The sequence below is a fragment of the Mytilus edulis genome, chromosome 12 (assembly GCF_963676685.1).
Source record: "Mytilus edulis chromosome 12, xbMytEdul2.2, whole genome shotgun sequence".
Lineage (NCBI taxonomy): Eukaryota > Metazoa > Mollusca > Bivalvia > Mytilida > Mytilidae > Mytilus > Mytilus edulis.
Window position 1 is genome coordinate 27,377,397 of NC_092355.1, and position 23,972 is coordinate 27,401,368.

Genomic DNA, 23,972 nt, shown 5'->3' on the forward strand with positions numbered 1-23,972 from the left:
ACAGATGAAAAGTATTTAACTGGATGCTATGAAATCATGTATGACTATTTTGAACCGACCTTTAAATTAAATGAGAAAAACATTAGTTTGAAATTTTTTTCTGACATTGTTAGAATACGAAGTATGTTTCTTCTTGAAAATCTGAATAAACTACAATGTAGAGGTGTAAATAGAGTTTTTGTTGTTCCTTCTTTACTTTTGTTTTTATATATCTTTACTCCTTAATTATGCATAATTGATTTTCAAGTTACGATTTAAAAAAAACGCACATGTTATGCCCATTTTAATTTTAAGAGATTCCGTCCAGCCATTCAGGTTGAAAATGAAATGTGTTCAGCAAATAGCTGAACAAGTCCAATGACACTTGGCAACTTTTCCTGCTCTGCATTGCCTTTTTATTTTGACGATTTGTTTATTTGTGTCTTACCTTTAGAATATAATGGTTCAATTCTTAATTCTTCATTGTTCTATACGTTTCCATAAACATGACTAATATGAAATCCAAATCGAACAAACAATAATGATAAAACATTGGAAGAGTATGCATATGTAAGAGTTTTTAAAATGATATGCACAGTCTAAACATCGAACGCTTTGTCAATAGTTATTAAAGGTACCAGGCTTATGATTTGATACGCCAGACGCGCGTTTGGCCTACATAAGACTTATCAGTGACACTCAGATCAAGTTAGAATGCCAGACAAGTATAAAGTTGAAGAGCATTGAGGATCCGATATTCGAAAAAGATGTGTCAAATACGGCTAAGTTAATATATACCTTGGAAAAGAAAATCGTAAGTATTTTGAATAATTAATACTTTTGCAAACAGTAAATGAAACAAAAGACAATATAATTGATTCATGCAACACCAAAGTGTGACTACAGTGCTGGTGATAGCTTCCGGGATGAAACGTCCACCAGTAGTGGTATCGACCCAGTTGTATAAATAGATATCAAATGTACCAGGCTAATAACAATCTATGCAATGTGTGTCCATGAAAACAACGGGAGTAGGGTGATTATTATCGAATGATAAACAGTTCCTTTTCACCTACGGCTAATCTTCGTTCAACCTTCGGCTACTCATTAATCAAGTTTCATTAATAAAGATATAAAAAAAACACCTACATATATCCGTTGAAATTCATCAAGAGATTCGTATTCTTGTCTATCGATTAACACACTGTTGACAACAAATCAAGAGTTCAGCATACCACGGCGAGACACATTTACGCCGTATTATATGCTCAAAAATAGTAATTTACCCTGTAATATCTAATAAACTGTTAATATATAAAGCAAAAAACAATCAACTTAGATCAAAAACTGACATATTTGCTTAATCATTGCACGAGCGTAGCTTTCATGATGTTTAAATATGTCCAAGTGTGATTGCACAAATAATAAATGCATGAATAAACTATCAACGAGGGCTTAGATTATCGATACCACTAATGAGCTCAATGAAATAAGTACAAATTGTTGGTTAAAATACAGTATTCAAATGAACTTTGGAAGTGTCTTTTCGTTAAGTGAAGGTCTAAAAGAGTAAAACTCTTAGATCAGAAAATAAACTGTCAAAGCCATGGTTAAATTCAAAAAGACAAACAGGCAGCAAACAATAATAAACAGGACACAACATAAAATGCCTGAAAAAAATTTCTAATATTTTGTTGGAGTTGATAGCCAATGATACAACTCTTCACAAGAAACCAAATAACAGAATTAACAACTATAGTTCACCCTAAGACCTTTAACAATGAGCAAAACCTATAGTCAGCTGTAAAACGCTTCGAAATAGGTAAAATCAGAAAACTATATATGTACAAAAAATGTAACACAGCAACAAACGTCAACTGAATTACAGGCTCCTGTCTTGGGAGAGACACATGCAAAATGTGTTGAGGTTAACATGTTAACGGGGTGTCCAACCCTCTTAATTCTTGGAGAGTGGTAAAGCAGAACATTATACGAAATGTACAAATCAATAAATGAAATTGTCTGCTCATTTGACCCCTCCTTTTCCTTATTTCTGCTTTGACCTTCGTCCAAATTGTACCCTTGTAAAGACAAAATTTACTTTACTGCAAGACTGCTCTTGAAACCATCTAATCGAATTGTTATTGACCTCGATATTTGAAGGCATATAGGAGGTACTGCCTTTTCGTATACTAGTCCCAATGTGGCAATATGATTTTTGGCATTTCTTCCATCAAAATTATACACTTATAAGCGAAACCATATGTTTTTTTGATGATTTTCCTAGCATAGTGTTCGTACTTGTTTCACGTTTTCCAAAGTAGTCACGATTCTTTTGGAAATATACCACGCGACTTAAAACGTCTATAACTGAAGAATTATACCAAAATAAAAACATTATCAAAAGGGACCTGCCTTTAAGAGTTATGGGTAAAGTATCAAAAAATGATGACAAGAAAAAGAAAGGTATGTTTATTTGTGAATCCATACGTAAACATTTTATTCTCTATTGACTATTCACAGTTTTAAAAAAAGTTTTGATTTTATCATGTTTATGTTCTACTGAAAGCAATGATGCAAATCACTTGTGGAATGAAAACAAAGTTATCCACAAAAGAATATGACAGTCTACACCCTTTTAGTCCTGCGCTTACTATTTCAAACAGTTCTAGACAGGAATATATACATTATCAACTTACTTGTAATCGTATTATGAGGGCTATTCATGTTAATCATAAAAAAATATGGAACAAACCCAAAAAGTTGAAGACAATAACAATCAAAACCAAGGAATAAAACAAAGACTCACAAAACCGAAGGACATTTACATCAACAGTTATAAATAATTAATAAGAAACAACACGAACTCTACTAAAAACCGGAAGTTAAATCAAGTGCTCCGGAAGGGTAAGCATTTCCTGCACCGTATACGGCACCCGTCGTGTTATTTCTTTGTTCGGTTTGGAAATGATGGAAGGTTATTAGAAGATGAAGACTATGATTAAGATCAAGACTAAGCTTCTTCTGTTGTCTGTTCTATGGTCGGTTTGGTGTCTCTTTGACATTCCCAATTTCCATTTTTCTATTTTAAGATAGATTAGAAAGACTAAGAAATAAATGCAGTGCCCTTAACATGGATCTGTATCATACAAACAATAAACACAAACGCAATGTGTCAATGTGGTTATCTATATGAAAATACTAAACATTATTTCCTCTCGTGTAAAAATTATACAACTGAAAGGAAAACCCTATTTTGTTAAATATGCCCACTGATTCGAAAACTTTAAGGTCTCTTTTGTTTTAGAATTTAGTTAATAGGAGTTATAGTTTTGTTCAATGGAACACATGGCATGATTTTTAACAAAATGAAAAATAAAATCTCGCAGAAAATATTTCACCTTTTCCAAACATGTTTCACATCGGTACATCATCAACTATATAACCGTAATACCTCATTCTACGACTTAGAACTGATTGATTTGAAGGAATCCCAAACTTTTGTTGATTACTGGCACGTACACTTGTATCATAGAAAAACGTTGTATTTATGTGTTCTTTCTTAAAAAAAATACAGATAGGAAAGATTAATGACGATTTTATCTGACAAAATGTGTATATGTAAGGTAAAACTGTTCAAATAAGATAAAATGGGCTAAATAGTTTTATGAAATCTTATCCACTATAAGAATTACGAAACAACAATTGTCATGTTCAAGTCTTACAAATCCGTTTACAGATAATAATAAAAAAAGAAGTATGGCAACGCCACACAAACAGAGAACATGTTCAGTGTAATACATTTGAAATATTGATAAATAAAACTGTCTCGCATAAACTCATATGAGGTGGATTATCGGTATATACTAGTATTTCCTCAGATAGAATTTTCTTATACATAATATACTTTGCTTCAATAAAACATTTTATCATGTTATTTTATAAAAACAGAATGAAAAGAATTGGACACCGTATTAATAAAGATAGAATTTTGAAATCATATATGAGAAGAAAGGTTTTACAAAATGCTATAAGAAAATAGGGTTAAAAGATGGTAGCCACAAACTTTTTTCTTGCTACAAGTAAGAAAAGGAAAATATCACAATCATTTCGGTATGAAACAAATACTTATCAGACTTAACTTCAGATATGTAAAACAAATAAATAACAAAATTCAAGTTAAATGAAAAATGGTGAAATTCATACATATTTTCAAAATCAAACCCTCGACTATTTCAACCAAAACAGTATTTATTTTATAGGTCAATTATATTGAGAAAAAAATTGGTTAACAAGCCAAACTGATATAATGGCTTAAAGCGACAATAATAGTGAATAACAATCAACAATGTTTAAATATAAATCACGAACACGCAAATACATCTGACTTAAATTTATACAAAGATACGAATACACATTTCTCTCATTGGCAATCATACCACATCTTCTTTTTTTATATTAAGAAAATAAGAAGAAAGCAACCATTTTAACCTTTTTTGATGCCATTGTATAACATTATTTCACGAATTAAAAGTTGAACAGCCAAATTTAATATAATAAAGCTAACAAAGATGCTAATAGCATAGTTTTCATAGATGATGGTGCATACATTACAGTACATTTAGGCAAATGTTCATATGAACTGTCCCAATAATTGGGATTCATCTGTCAAACGTTTATAAACAGATGTAGACACATCCATTCTCTTTAAGAATTAAACTAAACATGAAAATAAATCATACAAAGACAACGACAAAGCATAAGTACAAATTGAGTTATATATAAATGCTAATTTTGTGATTCCAAGTGTGTTAAAGTTCCAAGAAAAATAATCCCTACAACTGCTTATTAAAAACCAAGAAATTACCCAGTGATTATCTTAGGTAGTGTCTCAATTTTGTTTTCAGAATTGGTGTTGATATAAGTTTTCTGAAAGTCTTCCTTAATAAAAATCTCAAAATTTCCAACTCGTGATATATTTAAGAGATTTACATTATCTGAATATAAAAATACGTAATTTAAGAATGTCAATATATTTTCTGTCTATGTTTTTTATATACATAAAATTCAACGCACCTTATCAGTTGTTTTTCAATATAATAAAGTCAAAATAAATTTATTTTCAATTGATTACGAAACTCTATAAAAAAAACCTTAGTTCTATACATTATATCGGTACAAAATTCAAAGCAAAAAAAAATAATAGAAAGCAAAACAGAAGATGAAAATATAAAACTCATATAAATTGTACTAGGGAGATACAAAGATTAACTATACATTTACATGATATATGAACATAAAATTAATTATTTTTAATTAATCATTAATCATGACAACCTCTTATGAAATAAAAACATTAGGTGCTAATCGGATGGAACTTTATGGGATTCATTGAATTGAATGGTGATAAAAAAATCATTATGTAAATAATTTAAGTCAGATAAAAATATGTCGAACCCTCTTTCACAATAAACCAACATTCTAAACAAACAAAACTGATTTATTATTAATCGAATGATCATAACTATGCCTGATATCTTAGCTTGATCATGAAAAAGCGAACTGCATGAAATGATAAAAGTAAGTTTTTGTAGCATCGTTCTGAAGATATCAAATCTCACTATCATAACAATTCTCTTAACATTGTTCATCAAGACATAAATAACACCAAAACATTCCTTGAGCTTGTTCGTCTACAAGATAAAGAATAATCATTTGTTTTTATCTATGACGAGACATAAATTATGAGAGATTGCAACTGTTTTCTGCGTAGTTATACTAAAGCTGTTTCTTTAGTCATGTAATGTAAAGAGAGTATAGTTCTATTCAACAAACCGATATTAAGATAGTACCTGTACATCGACGCTCACTCGGAATAATAAAGTGCTATTGAAAAATGAATTCAATCGTTGTGGTAGTTGCTTTCTGTGTGTTTTGGTATGGAGATATTTTTGTTACAGCATTAGAACTAGACACCGAAGATATAGGGGACTCAGAACCTTTGTCAATGCCTTTGATTACCGACAAAGGTGCACCACTGGTGGCCATGCTAGACACAAAATCCATAAACAGGAAAATGAAGATTTACATACAAAAGCTAATGAGGAATACGGTTAAAAATTATGAGAAAGAACAAACTCAACGTACGTTTAAGACATTATTGGAAGAAAACTCGACCGTAGAATTTTTCAGAAATATTACCCTGCAAGTAATAAATGACGTTTTGAAAGAGAAAGGACAAGATCAACTGATTAATCCTATCAGGAATGAAGGTGATTATAATATATATTTAATTGGTTTTTATTGAAAACCGAAAGTATAGATTTAGATTCTTGCAAGTTATTTTTATATCTTAATCCAGTGCAATGTTTAATTGAATATGATTCATAATCAACTCTTTTGAATCGGGTTTTGCTATCTTATTTGAAAGAAGTATAAACTACAGTCTAATATTACATAATGTCGTTTGATTGAATTCTTTGTTATGAACTTGCATCCTTGAATCTTCTTAAATTGTTTGAAATAGAAACAAGAAAATCAGCTTTGAAAATAGTAAGCTTCCTGTCAATGGTTATCTTTTAAGTTGTCTTACAGTATACAATCACAATCACTTTTTGTTTCCTTTCTTATTCGAGAAACTATTTAACCATTAAAATAATTTAACAATGATTGTCTAAACACAGTTGTGTCGATTACGAAGGTTCCAAATATGCGCGTGACAAATACGTGTTACAAATAAATTTCAAATGTTATTTATAACTTATAAAATTTTATAATTAATTATGTGTTTGAAAACAAGAAAGACAGAACGTTAACATTTTAAGGAATTCGAAAATAAATAAAGCGTAATATAAATAATACTTGTAACGCGCATATTTTGTGGAAGGATCTATAAATTATTTAAAAGATTTAAGAAAAATACCAATAGTGGAAGATATAAGCAAGCAAAATCGAAAGAATTGTGCAAATGATGATACAAAAATAAAAATTAGCACGAAGCGTTATTATTATATACTTTTTTTAAAGAAAAAACTGCTGGCCATTGACATTTTTATTTTTTTCAAGATGGCCACGGTCCTTTTTAAAAATGGCTGTTTTTCCCAGTTCGAAAATATTGATTTTTCTGGAAAATGTTTTCTTTGACCTTCTTTTAGTAAAAAATATTATTAGGTTTGGTGGCTACATTCCTTGCATGTGAGCAGGGATTTGTATAGTGATGTGACGTATTTAATAGAAATAAATATTTGACTCTTCAGGGTTTGTGCATGCCCGAAAATGTAAAAGAATTCACACATAAACATTCGAACTATTCATTATTTACTTGGTGCTTTTGGATTTTTAATGATTTTATGAATTGGTTTGGTAACACAATTAAGGCTATGAAACAAATGGGTTTACCAGTTTTGCGCATGCGCAAACTATTTATAGACATAGAGTGATTTGCACCCACTACCAGGACACAGTGATGCAAACCGTAGTTCAACTAACAGACGTGGATTTGAATTTCGTAAACATATCTTGGTCGTTATTTAATTCCTCTGAAAATCTATGCTCTTGTATGCAAGTAAGTGTAACTTGTATGATGCCAATGTTTAAAAAAACACACCCATTCAGTTGAATTGATCAAACTACTAGCAATCGGTAGATAAGGTAAAAAAAGTGGTTAAGTGTCAAAATTCCGACCAAATACAATTATATAGATGTAGATCAACCACTTTTTGTATTGGCTAAGCAAATTCAGTAGGAATGATTAGATATGTACGGAGAAGATAAGTTTATCGTTATGTTTGGTAGATGGTACATTGAAACGACTTGTTTTAAATCATTTGGGGATATATTGCATGGAAGTCGATGATTTTGCAACACCTAGAACGTCACATTATTTTCATAGTATATCCAAATGTACCTAGGACTAGACATGTGCATCAGATAACTGTGTGTGTTTTGCTTGAATCATTATATATAAATGTCTAAACGCAGAAAAATTGGCTCATGATTATGTGTCGTTCGATTATTTGAGGTGTAAAGAAAGAAAGTCATCTGGACCACAGTTAAAATTATGAATCTATAAGAGTTTCTTGTGTTTTCGGTCGTACGTGCATTTTATGAGTCAGATACCGTACCTCACAATCAGTGCATAACAAGCATGATATCGTATCAATTATGCTCAATGGTTACTGATCACTCTCCGAGATATGGCTTACCTTCACGAACATCACCCACAAGGTGGTAAAGGAATTTGCAAATGGCAATTTCATGGTACGTGAGATCAGTAAGTTGTTTTCTTATATCACAATTGATCAGGCACCAAAACAAATTAATGCAATTGTGAAGGACGATGTTGGTGCCACCGAAAATCCCTTTGAGATGATGGATGTATAGAAGTTAGTAGAATGGTAGCTGAATGTAATAGATCTAGTGGTTTGAGTTATTCTAAAACAGACGAACGACATCACGAGTACTCTACAAAACACAAAAGGATTTCTTTGAAAAGTATCAAACACTTTCTAAAGTGATGAACGAGTTTCGAAATCCGTTTTTTTGTTTTTTAAAATAGTCGTCAGATTTGTACAAAATTGACTGTTTTAAGGAAATTGTTGACTCGGAGGCAGATGAGATGTGTATATACACTCCAAGGGTGTCTTTAACGTGCACGAGATATGGCTCTCTCTTAACACGGGTCAGCCATTTGTCGTCCCCTTCCGACGGACTATAGCTGAAGAACATGAAAAATTATTGCGATCCCCTTTTTATACTTTTCATTTCTTGTTAATGTAGACAGTTTGACTTGGAAGATTTTTTATTGACGAAAACCAAATTACTCCTCTGTCTTTGTCTAAGGATGCCATTTTAAATAGTGTTATTAGATCGGATGGCAAATTGGTATACTTGAAACATTGTACGATTTGACATCAACTGATCTAAATTATGACGCATTTATCGTTGGTTGGCCAGCAATGGTTAATTCCAGGCCACCACGTGCAGGAGGAAAACTATTTGAGGATTACGCAAATGATGTCATGCTGCCTAACATAAAGTCTTGCACCGATTAGTATTTAACAGTAAACACTATATTTGATGTTTACTAAATAACTAATCTAAAGGCTGGACCAAGAAAAGACTGGTGCTAGTCGGAAAGTTGTTGGTTCTAGTAGAACGCCAATGGTTTGGATTAGTTTCTATGAAGACGACAACATAACGGAAAAGTTTCTTGCTGACAGAATTGCTTCTTCAGTGACTAATAACAATGCTTATGTTACGGAAGGTGGGGTATTCCTTTCAATCTCAATACTGATATTTCGCAGCTATCCCTTATAAACACGAACAAGCAGATTCTCGTATATTTGTCCATGCTAAGCTTGCTACTGAAAATGGTTTATAAAAGTAATTTTAAGTAGTACTGACACAGATTTAGTATTGTTAGGGATTGCAGCTCTCGCACTATTAGGTATGAACAAATTGTTGATAGGTTTACGAAAGGAATAAAGACTTTCGATGGCTTTTACATGACGTATCAAATATGCTTTGTCCGGCTGCTATTCATTCCTTCCATGCATTCTGTGAATGTGACACTGTGTCAGCATTTGGTGGAAGAGTGAAAAGGTCAGCTTTGCAGACATGGAAAGTATTTCCAGATGTAACAGAGTTGCTCGCTGTAATTTGAATTAAGATACAGACATGGACATCATAGATGCATTTGCTTGCATCATATACGGCAGCATCAACATTTGCTGTTCACAAGGCACGATTTGAATCATTTGTCAGGAAACAGCGCTCTTATGATGCTATTCCGCCTACCAGATGTTCTCTTCCGGAGCAAATCAAAAGAAAAGTATATTAAGTTTGACTCAATCGGATTAATGCATTCAACAGGTACAGGTACCAAGTCATGAACACTAGGTTTGGATGATAGAAAATATCAATGACAGTAAGAAACCAAAATGGACTTCTTTGGCTGCCGATGCACCCTCATATCAAGAACTTTTGAAATGCGGACGCAAAAAAAAAACATCGGTGTTGATAACTGTTAACGCTACCGTTCTGGCCTTCTATATACGAGTTTGTGTATTGGCAACTGTCAGATAATTATAAGAAATGCAACCTGTCTTTTCTAACCAAACTAGGTATTTGAAATTACCAAAGTAAGTTATATCTCTTGTAAATAAGAAGAAAATTTGAAATATTGAATTTTACCTATAACATAGCTTTCAAAGGATTAACGAAATGTTGCCATTTTCAACGTTTTTGCCACCATTTTGGATCCGGAAGTTACTTTTTTGTCATTTATGTATTGATTCATCGTACTGTAGGAACTGTAATTTATGTTTAATCAAAAGTAATTTGGAATGTAAAATTGAGAATGGATATGGGGAATGTGCCAAAGAGACAACAACCCGACCATAGAAAAAAACAACAGCAGAAGGTAACCAACAAGTCTTCAATGTAGCGAGAAATTCCCGCACCCGGAGGCGTCCTTCAGCTGGCCCCTGAACAAATATATGCTAAATCAGTGATAATGAACGCCATACTAATTTCCAAATTGTACACAAGAAACTAAAATTAAAATAATACAAGACTAACAAAGGCCAGAAGCTCCTGACTTGGGACAGGCGCAAAAATGCGGCGGGGTTAAACATGTTTATGAGATCTCAACCTCCCCCTATACCTCTAGCCAATGTAGAAAAGTAAACGCATAACAATACGCACATTAAAATTCAGTCCAAGAAAAGTCCAAGTCTAATGTAAGAAGATGAAACCAAAGAAAATAAACAAAATGACATTAATACATAAATAACAACAGACTACTAGCAGTTAACTGACATGCCAGCTCCAGACTTCAATTAAACTGACTGAAAGATTATGATTTCATCATATGAACATCAGGCACAATCCTTCCCGTTAGGGGTTTAGTATCATACCATCATAACATATATGAGAAGAACATAACCTGTGTCATGCCAACAACTGGTTTTTGAATAAATGTGTTTAGTTCCGATGCAAAGACCCTATAAGTGAATCAATATTAACGCCAAAGTATGCAATCTTTAATGACCTGATAACAATATCGTAACTATTTCCCTTCTTAATAAGTCTATTCAAAGGTTTTGTCAGTTTTTGAGGTGAATACCTACACCTTTGTGCTTCATAAAGAATATTTCCATAAAAAATTCGATGTGAAATACCTGAACATATAAGAAGTCTGCATGTTGAGCTATATTTACAAATGATGTCCTTATACCGATGATAAAATTTAGTAAATGTTTTGACTAATTTGACTGGTGTAATAATTTTTCAGTAATACATAAATTTCTCTCGTTAAAATCTAAATCATTGTTACAAACACGAGCGAATCGTACAAGTTGAGATATATAAACACCTATTACACAGCTTTCAAAGGATTTACGAAATGAAGTCTATTTGATATGACGCCATTTGTAAAATGAGCGGTGGCCATCTTGAAAAAATGTATTTTTTTTATGGCCAGCAGCTGATTTTTTTAACTATCATTTAGTGAACCTTTATACCAAATTTCATACTTGTATCACGATTTGAACAATTATTTCCATAACATCTCCCACAACAAAGTGACATTAATACTCATGATTTGAAAAAGAACGGACAACACCATGGCTTGATAGAAAAAGACCTGCAGGCAGGCAATAGACAAATACACAAATACAACACAGAAAACTAAAAACTGAGCAACACGAACCCCTCCAAAAACTGGTGGTGAGCCCAGATCCTGCTAAACATTTTTTCTTGTGTTCAAAGGTTAATTATCAAGTTACATATTCATCTGGGTTTCTATTCTGGTTATATGAACACATGGATATGAAACACTGAGCATTACAATATTTTAATTGTTAATTTTGTCAGTTTTTGTTTAACAAATTTTCATTACTTTGTTACTTTTAAATTGTTAAAAAAGTGAGCTTTCGCTATAAGCATTTATTTTTGTAAATGAGACAATATCTGAAAAAGTCTAATTGTTGGAAATAAGAAAAAACAAAAAACAAAACATTGGGGATCTAGGAACTGTTGTCTGTAATTCAAACCTTTGTTTAATAAGGAAACAATGGCTATTTTAAAAATGGTACAAAACAAATGCAGTTTTTTCCTGTTACCAAAGTGAATCAATTTTAAAAAGTTTCTAATGGGAATAAGGAATAAGTTTAAGACAATATTTGTGGTTTACTAGTATATCCTGCAATAGTTTATCAAATGCCAATTATTTATTTTAGCATTTGCAATACAAAAGGTTTAGAAATATACTTAAATATAGTCAGATATGTCGGTAACATGAAAGAATCTTGAGTAACAGCACAACGGTAACAGGACAGAGTTGGTAACAGAAAGGATTTTTCTGCTTTATTTTAAAGTTTAAGAAAAATACACCATTTTAAATTGGTCACAATTGGAAGATAACAGCAAACAATGTCATTTATCCTTTGAAACTGTATTTGCAAGATGAAAAATCTGCCTAGGTAAGGAAAAATTCTAAAATAAATTCCTTTCTGTTACTATCTACTAAACTAGAATTGCACAATGTTCTCTGCTGTTATCAAAAGCAAAAAACCTATTTTTTTTATTAAATATACTGTATATTATTTAGAAATTTATTTAATATGGTGGTGATAACTTATATTAAATAAAATGGTTGGCATATAGTAGATTAACTTTTCGATTCTTCAGTGAAATTGTCTTGAACATCCTTCCTGTTACTGATGATGGTTATGCTGTTACTTTTTATCAGGTAACATGACAGAACGTAACAGAAAGGAATTACGCGATAGTTTTTGTCCTTTTTATCACATTAAATGTAAGTGTATTTGCTGTGACATATAACTTTTAAAAAGATGATATAAAAACACACTTAATGCTGTGGTGCACACTTAAAAATATTCTCAGAAAGCGTAAGAAAAGGCTGTAACAGGATAGAACACCAATAAGTATTTTTCTATAAATTCTTACCTTGGATGGGCTTGAATTTTCAAACCTGGCCGCCTTTCCAACTATTTCTTTGTTCTAATGCATTCAGGAAATGATGCTCTTCACAATACATAATGGGAAAATAACTCTTGGTCTTGTAAACGTTTCCACAGGCAAAAAAACCCAGTGGTAACAGGAGGGAAATCACCCCTGGGTACAAATTTTTTTTCTCTTAAAATTTGCAAAATTTTATTACATGCTATAGTTTTAATATAAAAAGACAAATTAGGGGCAAGTTTATTATATAATATATCATATATGTGAGAATCGGACGCCTGTTTAATTAATTTGGATATTATTTGAATGATTTAGTTTTCAAAAAAACACAGGGGACAACATGATTTTAGGGGGGGTTGAACATTTAAATAACAATATTTTATTGGAAGAAATATAAGAATGAGTGTTTAAGTGGCAGGCCATGGTGCATTATATAATTTAGTTTATACTGAAACTTAAAATGTTCAAAAAAGATGGTTGAATAAAAAAATAATTGCTGGTGAAGTGCGGGACATGGAAATTATACTTTTTCAGATATTGTCTCATATACATTTTTCTCGTAAAAAGTATGGAAATGTATTATTCGTCTCCTAGATATCTTTATTTCGTCTTAAACATATAAGTAATGCTAATGATGTTACAAACACTGTTATGATCCTATATCTTTACTGACCTACAATTGAGTTCAGTTAATTTTCGCAAGAGTCATTACTTAAAGGTATCTAGTAGCTAGAGCAACGGAAGGATACAACTGTTTTTATGATAAATAAAAGAAAATGTAATTGGTTTATATTTAATGATTTTAGAATTATGCCAATAAAAAAGACTCTGTGTTTTATTTGTCTATGCCATATAATATTTGTGAGATTGCGAAAACAGTCGGTATTTACAGTATAAAAGATTTACCATCCTAGTGTTTAAATTATAAATCATGTACATGTCATTTACAACTGTTACGTCAGCACAAAATCAACAGATAGTTCAAAAAAGATTTCGTCTAAATATTGTGTAAGAAACTTGCAGTAGTAGTGTGATACTTTTCTTAGCTTTTTAATGTTAGTATGAATTTGTTCTTTGACAATCACTGAAGACATTATTAGGTACCCAACTCATTGAGTGTGTAATAGATATATGCATACAGCTTTATAGGATAAATTCAAGATAACAACGCTTATCATATATTATAACGACCAAGACAATAAAACAAAACAGAGTATATCGGCTATTTGAACTGCGTACAATGATGAAATAGAACAAAGAGACATATATCGAGACAGATAAACTATAACACATATGTCGTTTGGTCATATGAGCTCATAATACTTTGCACAACTAATCATGAGTTTTCATTTCAATTTCTAAACTGATATAATTTTGCTTGGATATCTCAATTATATATTTCAATTCAACAAGTTATGTGACTATATTTTGAAATATTTTAAGGAGAGAACAAACAGGACTGCGGTGATTTAGTAAAATCGAGCCTGAAAGCGAAATCTGGTGTGTTTCACATATTTCCAGATAAAAAGACAGCAGTGAGAGTATATTGTGATATGGATACATTACAGAATGGCTGGACAGTAAGTTGCTTGTTGAAAATTATTTAAAAAAATATTGATGGTAGATAATCCTTTACTTATAACAGGATCATGTGCTTGGTTCAAGTTAGAAACACTGTGAATGAACTCTGTCTTTGGCTTACTTATAAATGATTCAAAACGTGTAGACGCAGGCCAATTACGATATTATAATGCCTGTATAGTAGGGCCTATGCGTTTAGAAGGACTACCTTTTTACTCTTATATGTATCTGGATTTTGTGTATCATAACTATAATCTGTTGTGTAGGACCGCGGTGAATGAGTGTTATAAGGAGTCCTACTATTGTATCACTAGTGTGTCATCACCGAAGTTGTGAGTGTGAATTCCGCGTATAAAAGTGCACTTGACTGCGTTTTTTTCTGAAGAGGATTGTAAATTTGCCTTCATTGATTCATTCTAAATATCCCAACTTCCTCTATAAATAAATACTGACTGCAATGAAATAAGACTAAAGTGCCTTGAATGGCGTTAAAAACCAATTAACCAATTAATGAATATCATATTTTAGTCCTATGTATAGATTATAACGAGTACAATCTTATTTTGCAGAAATATTTATGTTCTTGAAAAAAATTGGGAGCGAAACTAACTGCATCGACAGGTTAATGGCATACGATACAGTTTAGATCCCGTAATGAAATTTTGATAAAAATTTGCACACAGGCTATGTTTCACCTGATTGAATCAAATATGTAATAACAAATATACAATCATGTGCTACTTTTTGAGTAAATTGAGTTGTAATTTCAGACATTTCCTCAGAATTCGGATTTGCGGCCGTATTTTTCCTTTAGACAGAAATACATAACTTTTTTTTGTTTTAAAAGATAAACACAAGCTGTCTTCGTTAAATTATTTGTAATTTCGGTTTTATATAAATGTTCTATAAATTTGTACATTTTATTTCTACAAATAACTTAACTCGTATTTATCAAATGTTCATGAATGTAGAAAAAACATCATTTTTTGCTGAATATTTATCAAATAAAAACAAAAATATGCACTATTGACTTTTTCATGAAAATAGGTTCACATAATCAAATTAGATCAGTTTGAATGATAAAAATCAGTCGAAAACTGCATCGATGGCCGATAAGTTACTGTTTGACGTCGCGAAAATAACAAATTTACGTTAGCACCGTCATTACCTCCCATCACCTCCCTTGTAACTGTATCGTATGCCCTAAAGTGACAGCTTTTTATCAATGAATGACTTTATTAATAATTGTTTGCTCTTTACAGTCAGTATAACATCATCTGAAAAATCCTGTTCACATGGATGACGTGGAGAAAGGTGATTAAGATGATTTATTAAAAGAGCTCGCAAAAACCGTTATATGTTAATGTTTTGAATGATTGAATAACACAACAGTTGTCAATTTTAACGCAAGAAATGATCAAGTACGATCTTTGAATACGGTGTACTGAATAGTACGTAAATTTATCTGCAATTAGAGGTTTCTCAACAACTAACGAACGAAAATTGATTTACTTGACGTAACTTGCCGTAACGAGAAAAAAGGGAGCCTTCATTTATTCAATATTTTTGGGATATCGGCTTTGATCTTCTTTCCTTTGATACGTCTTTTACATAATATATAGATTTTGGATTTGGTAAAACCGTTTTGAGTGATAGACATATTTTAAAAATTGACTTGAAATATATAATATATGATATATAATTTACGGTTTAATCAAAACAGTTGAAAATCTAATTGATCAATGAATTGAGGCGAAGAATATAAAATATTTAGACCCAGGACAACAATCGTACAAGAGATTTTGATAAACAGGACAACATCATTTCGAAATATTAAGAACATATATATAGGAAAAAGGGTTAATAAAGAACTTTGAAATGAAAGGGAATAGGAATCATTTTAAAATTTAATCAAGGATCAGATCAAGGAGGTTTTTTTTGCAAATATGAGGTAAAACTAATATAAGCGTAAGCGCCCCTAGTTTTTAATTTTCTTCAGATCCGGCGTAACTAAGTCAACCCAACTCTCAAATCCAAATTATCACTCATTGACTTAAAATGTTCATAACTGATTTATACTCTAGCTAAACTGACAAAATCTAGAAGATAACTCAAGGGAAAAATTGAAATAAATATTTGAAAATATAATTGTTTTGTTCTTTTTTGTTTTCGTGGATTTTTTTTTATGGGATCCTGTATAAGTTTTCTTCGTTTTTTTTTCTCTTTTTTTTTCTTTTACTTAAGGAATGGTATTTAAAGTCAACCCAACTCTCAAATCCAAATTATCACTCATTGACTTAAAATGTTCATAACTGATTTATACTCTAGCTAAACTGACAAAATCTAGAAGATAACTCAAGGGAAAAATTGAAATAAATATTTGAAAATATAATTGTTTTGTTCTTTTTTGTTTTCGTGGTTTTTTTTTATGGGATCCTGTATAAGTTTTCTTCGTTTTTTTTTCTCTTTTTTTTTCTTTTACTTAAGGAATGGTATTTAAAGAAAATGTACCGTTAAAAAATATGTAACTATAATTTTTGTTAGTGATGTATCACTTATACTTTCAACAAGAATACACATAACTCTAAAAGGCTTTACGATAGATAGAGTGTATCTTTATATTTCTGTAACTTATTCCCAAAAATAATTTAATAGCTAGTCAGATCAATTATACCTAGCGCACATTGAGACTTTCCTGTTGGTGTTTTATTCTAGGAAACAGAATTAACCTAAAACACGCCCTCATTTCGATTCGTTTCATATCTATATAGGATGTGTGGATATAATAAATGAAAAATACTAAACTTATGCCATTTCATTCACTTTAAATTATGTTGCAAACGCTAATCTGGTCATGAAAAGAATGGAATGCTTGTCACGGAATGTTAAACATCCAACAATCAATTAAACAAATGCAAACCGTACGCACCGATTGTTTTCAACAACATTATAAACTGCCAATATTCATTTTAAATGGATAAGAGAGATAAATCGAACGCATATATTCGACATGTAAGCAAACGAAACTCAACGTAAGAATACGTATCATTCAACAACAGAAACTAAATTGGAACATCGATGTTTTAACACAAAAATAAAATGCAAGGTTACAAAAAGACTATGCAATTGTTAACTGTTGCCTTTCAACACATTACAATATCAGTGGACATGTGTCATGGATTTTATTTTAACAAAATTACTGCTCCTAAATGATACGTTCGTATAGTTTCGTTCGTTCGTAAGATGTTGAGAAACCTCTAATAGAACATTTTTCCTTTGATCTTAATGCCTAATATTTTCAATATCATAGACAGTACTTGATACTCGAAAATATAAGGCAATCACGTCATGTATCAGTGCAGTAACGTCACAGGTTCTTGTATATCCGCTTCAATTTATCAATGAGATGCAGGTTACTTCATTCATACAAACTAACAACGAACCAATCGTTTCATACGCGTAAAAGTAATTGTACTTATTATCTAATTTTACTTCATATTCTTTACATAGAGTTAAGACAGATTGCCTATTTAAAAAAGAATAATGGCATCTTATTTTTATGCTGACTTTATCAGCTCAAATATCAGCCCCCCCCACCCCCCTCCTAGCGGGCTCGGTTCATATTCTTGCCGATAAGGTCAGTATTAAAAACAAAAATGTCATTATTCTTTATATACATACGTTTACCATGAGTCGTTGCAACTATTTCGGAATTCTCTGTCATATTTTATGTGAAATTGAAGAATCTATTAAAAGAAATAATTCACAATATTTTTTGATATATATATGGAAGCGTGAGCTATACATTTATTGCTTTGTGATACTGTACGGCATATTTTGTTTAAGTTTAAGTTGTCGTAGAACAGCCCGAGGGATGTCAGGATTAATCAGATGTAAGACCAACTGTAGGGTCTTTCATTGGGAAATTCTGACACCCCGAGGTGTGTTTCACAACAAGAAAAACCCTTAAAATATGAAATTATATGACTTATATTCCGTCAAAAATATTATTTCTTAAAAATTTAGCATCCTATTTTACCGACCACAACGTTACCAAAGTGGTATATTCCTTTCTAATGCGTTCAGGTTTTGTTTGATACGCCCTTCGGCTCAGTAAGAATGTGAAATAAAACCCACTAATTATTCTAGATATAAACCTTAGGAACTATTACCCATGCACAATACAAATATAAATGTAAATTACACAACTGAAATGTTACCATCCGATAACGTTGTATAAAAAAATACAACACAATTTGTAAGTAATGTATTGTACAAACGTAGTTTAATGAAAGGGGGTGCGATGTTTCTTCTTCTTTTTGTAATGACATTTCTATCGCAAAAAAGTGATTATCTTTTAATCATTTTTATTTGAATCGAATGAAATATTCAGAATGATTTCTTTTGAAAAGCAATTTTTAAACAGATAATTGAAATATAAATTCGATTACCTCTCCACCCATGTGATCCGATTGATAAATCTGTTGTAGAGTTGTCACTGGCTCAGACGTACTTATAAATATAATTATTTTCTGTGACTGTATCTTACATTAATTTGCAGAATCCTTAACTATAGATAATTTAGCTGATCTGTAAAAATAACATCTCCATGCCTTATATATCATGTACTGTAGTACGACGCTAGATTAAAACTTTCGTGGAAAGGTAACACATGGCCACCGAATGCTTTATTATTGTGAAGCCCAGGTGGTCGTGTGGTCTAGCGGGACGGCTACAGTGCAGGCGATTTGGTGTCACGATATTTCAGTAGCATGGGTTCGAATCCCGGCGAGGGAAGAAAACAAAATTTGCGAAAGCAAATTTACAGGTCTAACATTGTTCGGTTGATGTTTAGACGAGTTATGTACGCATATATATATATATTTACAAAAATTTAGATATGATACGAAGGTAGCAAAAAATCGTGACACATGTAATAAATGAACGCAATAATTTCTAAATTTACAGTATCGATACATGTAGGTCACAGTATTATTTCCTATTCATTGTGAATAAATAAGATTTTCACAATCTTGCACTGAAATAAGTTAAATCTGGCTTTTAAAACAAAAGCGTTATCAAAGTTTTCATTATAATTGAACTGACATATTTGATAATATCTCTGTATTGAAGCGGTATATCAAACAATATTTTCTTTTTAAATTTAAATACTGGTAATGACGATTTTTTTTTACACTTATCATAAAATCCAAATCGGCAACAAAAACCATCAGACGAATAAAATTTGGAAGTAAAAAATAGTTTGCATTTTATCAAGGGAAATAATGACCTCACACAGGTCATTATTTTATTCCTTGGTGCATATTTCATTGAAACATAGTATCGTCCGGGTTGATTTTTTGAAAGAATGATCTATCGTTCTAAAAGAAAATAACTCCATATCGGTATATAATACAGGGGAACGAGTGATCAGTATACAGGATATTATTCATTTAAAACATATTTGTTGAATTTGTAGGTAGATATTTTCATTAAATTATTGGCATTCCTATGGAAACATTTGTTTATTTGCATATGAGTCGGAGTTCCTTCAGACACTTGTCAAAAACCAGACGATCAAATAAGCTAGATTCATTTTATTTCACATTTGCATAAACATTCCAAACTTTTCTGATTGAGTGTATAATTATATTCTATAGAACTAGAAATTAAATAAACAACATACACAGCTTCGTTTGTTTCAAACTTCGAATCTGACATATGTGTTGATCTAAGTACCACAATCTATTTCAAACGAGACGATTTCAATTTTAAATTTGATCACCTTTGTAGTAAAATATCTATATCATCTGTATATGGGATATGCATTTCTGCAGTATTTAAGAGCTAAAAGTGTATAAAGTGAAGGTTTATTAGCCAGGGGTATATCAAAGAACTTCTTTTACTTTTCGAAGTTCATCGAAAGATACCAAAACCTTGCTGAATAATATTCTTTATCATCTAAAACATATTGCATGGTGATCTTAAAGTATACATTATAGGTTCTGACGATCTTTACATTAATGCGTAATATTATTCTTGTTTCCCCTCATAAATTATCAAAGAGGGCCGAAAGATACCAAAGGGACAGTTAAACTCATAAATCTATACTTCACTGATTAGTAAATGTTTTGTAATATTGGGATATGTTTTGTCTATATGCCATATTGTTTGCTTTGTTTACATATTTGTTTTGTGTTTACAAAATGATTAAGATTATAGCACCATGTTGACTCCCGTATCCTTATTTTTCAAATGTTTACATACTATGTCAGCTTGTTTTGTCAAACATTGTTTTTTATTTAATGGAATGTTATGCCACGGTCGAACAGAATGTTCAGCTGCAAAACCGTATTAAATCCACTGTTTTCTACAAACGGAAATGAGTGTGGCGGGTCTGAAGAGTAGCAGTTGATTACTATTTGTATGATGCAACTTTTGATTTTGTCTTTTGATAAGAGACTTTCCAAGTTTAATATTCCTTCGGGTTGGTAGTGTAGTTATTTTACTTTTTCATGGAGAAGTAGTTAACTGTACAATAATGTGGACTCCCTTTTGAGCTTTTGTTTTAATATAAAGCCTTTATCTGTTTATTGTAGAGGGGCTCATACACGATCACGTAATTAGGTACTTTGTGGGATCTCAGATACAACACCATACCATCACGCGCGTCTAGTTTACAAGTTTTTGTTATCCTTGTATATATGATAACTTTTTATTTATATTGGATGCAACTGCTGAGGAGTCAGCACCTCTGTGTTGGCATGAATTATTATTGATATGTTATAACAACTTGAAATTGACTATAAACAAAACTTTTAAAAATACTAAGGATTTGCTGCATAATGAATAGAAAACTTGAGCTGTAAGTCCTTTCGCATGTGTATGCTTACCAAAGCTCTTAACATGTTTAACTACGTATTTTAATCGGCATTTGAAAACTATTTGATTCGAGCTTCACTAATGAGTCTTTTAACCATAAAACACGCATCTGACGTATACTTATTCATATTGGTATCTATGGTGCATTTATTTGCTGGTGTTCTAAATGGACAATATTAGAGTATAAATATCACTACATACTCTGTTAGCTCTTGTTGTTGTTGGTGTGTCTGAGTAACAAAATCATTAAAAGGATCATATACATCTTTTGGTATTCATGTATATTCTGTTGAACAAACAGCACTGTATGTGTAACCGTTTATACCACCAAAACCCATCTCCTTTCTTTAAACATGTGTGATATTCAACTGAATATTGATAAACCACCAAATGGTGAGGCAAAGCAGACCTGTTCAACATTTTTTTCTTATATATATTTTCTAAAATGATCAACTGAAATTTGTTCTAGATTATTCAGCGAAGGTTAGATGGTACTGTAAATTTCCAGAGAACATGGACAGATTATGAGAATGGATTTGGGGATCCTTATGGGGAATACTGGATTGGTGAGCACAGTAATATATTATCACACATTTTGTTAGCTAGGGCACTCTCGAAAAAAAAGATTAAACATTATTTGATTTGATAACAATGTATATGATGTAGTGTGGATTATGAAACGCGCGTCTGGCGTATATACAAAATTTAGTTCTGATATCTATGATAAGTTTAATTCTAACATTGTCATTACGTTAATTATTATGACAGAAAAGCATAAATGAAACGTTTCCATCTTCTGATTAAAGGAATTGAATCAACTGATTTACATTTCTAAATTTTGACTGTCAGTATATGTGTTTACTATTGTAATAAGAAAGAAAAGAACTACGATATTTTTGCAAAAAAAATGAAAAATAAAAAAATAAATATGTTAGAGTGAAAAAAAAAGCATATGCATGTAGTATCAATATTGGAAAATATCATTTTCAATATGGATAAGTATGTATCATGGTATCATACTATTAAATAATATTCCATAGTTAGTATTATTGTAATTGAAATACGTATATCTGCATGTTGAACAAAAAGTTATCCCGTTAGGCCTTCTGTCTTTTCATTCCTTTTATTCCTTTTAGATATTTGATATTTTGTTGAAACGCTACTGTGCTATTTTCTTTAAAAGGTAACAAACACATCCACAGCCTGACATCCAGTGGTACATATGAACTGAAAATAGACCTTACGGACCTGTCCAATACGAAGAAGTATGCTGTGTATAAAACGTTTGTTGTTGGTGATGCAGCGTCTAAGTATAAACTAACTGTCGGGGATTATAGTGGAGATGCAGGTAATAATGACTTTATCTATACACCTTATGTTACAAACTGTTGTTCTGAACATAATGTTATTGGCCGTCGTTTGGAACAAATAGGCACAATGACATAAAGCTGTGGAAGACTTTTAAGTGTCAGCAATTGCTTCATATGATGATGCTAAATTGAATAGACTATATAAATAAGTTTCAGAAAGCTTTTTTCAACGTCGCTGGCATTTGTTAGTATTTTTTTTTTTATTGTTGTTCATAATAAGTTTTGTAGTTTAGTAAGATCCATTTGTACTGAACTAGTACAAATTAAGGAGCCAGCCGTAAACAGGATTTTCTAACTGCGTTGATAACCTATTGGTGGCTTTTTGTCCGTTATCTGCTTTTTGGTCGGGTTGTTGTCTCTTTGACATAATCCCGATTTCCATTCTCAATTTTATTAGCTTAAAAAAACTAATTCAGTTAATGTGACACATTTCTTATCACAATCGATGTGAGTCGTAGGTATTGTCGAGATAAATAACTACATCAGACATTCATAGCGCAACACCATATTCTGTTTCTTTTATTATTTGGTCACTCTGTTCAGATAGTATTCATTTGATTCAAGGTGGATAGACAATGAGAGAAATTCATTCAGATTATAAAAAGCAACAAAATTTGACAAGTTACATGTTATATTCATTTAAATGTTAACTTATCGAATATCAGTTGTCATTTGTAGTAAATGATTTATATATCATTTATATTTGGATTTGAGCGTCACTGATGAGTCTTATGTAGACGAAACGCGCGTCTGGCGTACTAAATTATAATCCTGGTAACTTTGATTACTATTATAGGTGATAAAATGACTTATCACAATGGAATGAAGTTCTCATCAACTGACCAGGATAATGATGAACATGGTGGACATATGTATTGTGTAGACACTTATGGACCATGGTGGCATAAACGCTGTTGTCACAGTGCTCTCAATAGGAAATTGAACATGAACCTGTATTGGCGAAATTTCAGAAGCAACGCAGCTAAAACGTCAGTAATGATGATAAGAAAACTTTAGTTGCTAAATTCATGGATACAACTGTCTATGAAACTATTTACTTTCGTAATTTAATTTTTAAATAGTTGCAATACTGGAATTATTAGTGGCATTACGGAAAGTTTTTAAAGAAAGATGTTTAATTAATTGTTAGAAAAATAATATATCAAAATTAGA

General features: G+C 31.4%; 1 protein-coding gene across 1 annotated transcript; it reads left to right on the forward strand.

Moving 5' to 3' along the window:
- The first annotated feature begins 5,790 nt into the window (after positions 1–5,790).
- Positions 5,791–23,972, forward strand: LOC139499445 (fibrinogen-like protein A). Its single transcript, XM_071288124.1, has 5 exons — positions 5,791–6,251; positions 14,410–14,546; positions 21,899–21,995; positions 22,613–22,777; positions 23,596–23,972. Exons 1-5 carry the CDS (start codon positions 5,876–5,878, stop codon positions 23,814–23,816), a joined length of 996 nt encoding a protein of 331 aa, XP_071144225.1. The 5' UTR covers positions 5,791–5,875; the 3' UTR covers positions 23,817–23,972.

Coding starts and splice junctions, on each gene's coding strand:
- LOC139499445 (XM_071288124.1), top strand. CDS start 5,876: ATGAATTCAATCGTTGTGGTAGTTGCTTTCTGTGTGTTTTGGTATGGA. Junction 14,547..21,898: donor CATTACAGAATGGCTGGACA/GTAAGTTGCTTG, acceptor AATTTGTTCTAG/ATTATTCAGCGAAGGTTAGA. Junction 21,996..22,612: donor TTATGGGGAATACTGGATTG/GTGAGCACAGTA, acceptor TTTCTTTAAAAG/GTAACAAACACATCCACAGC.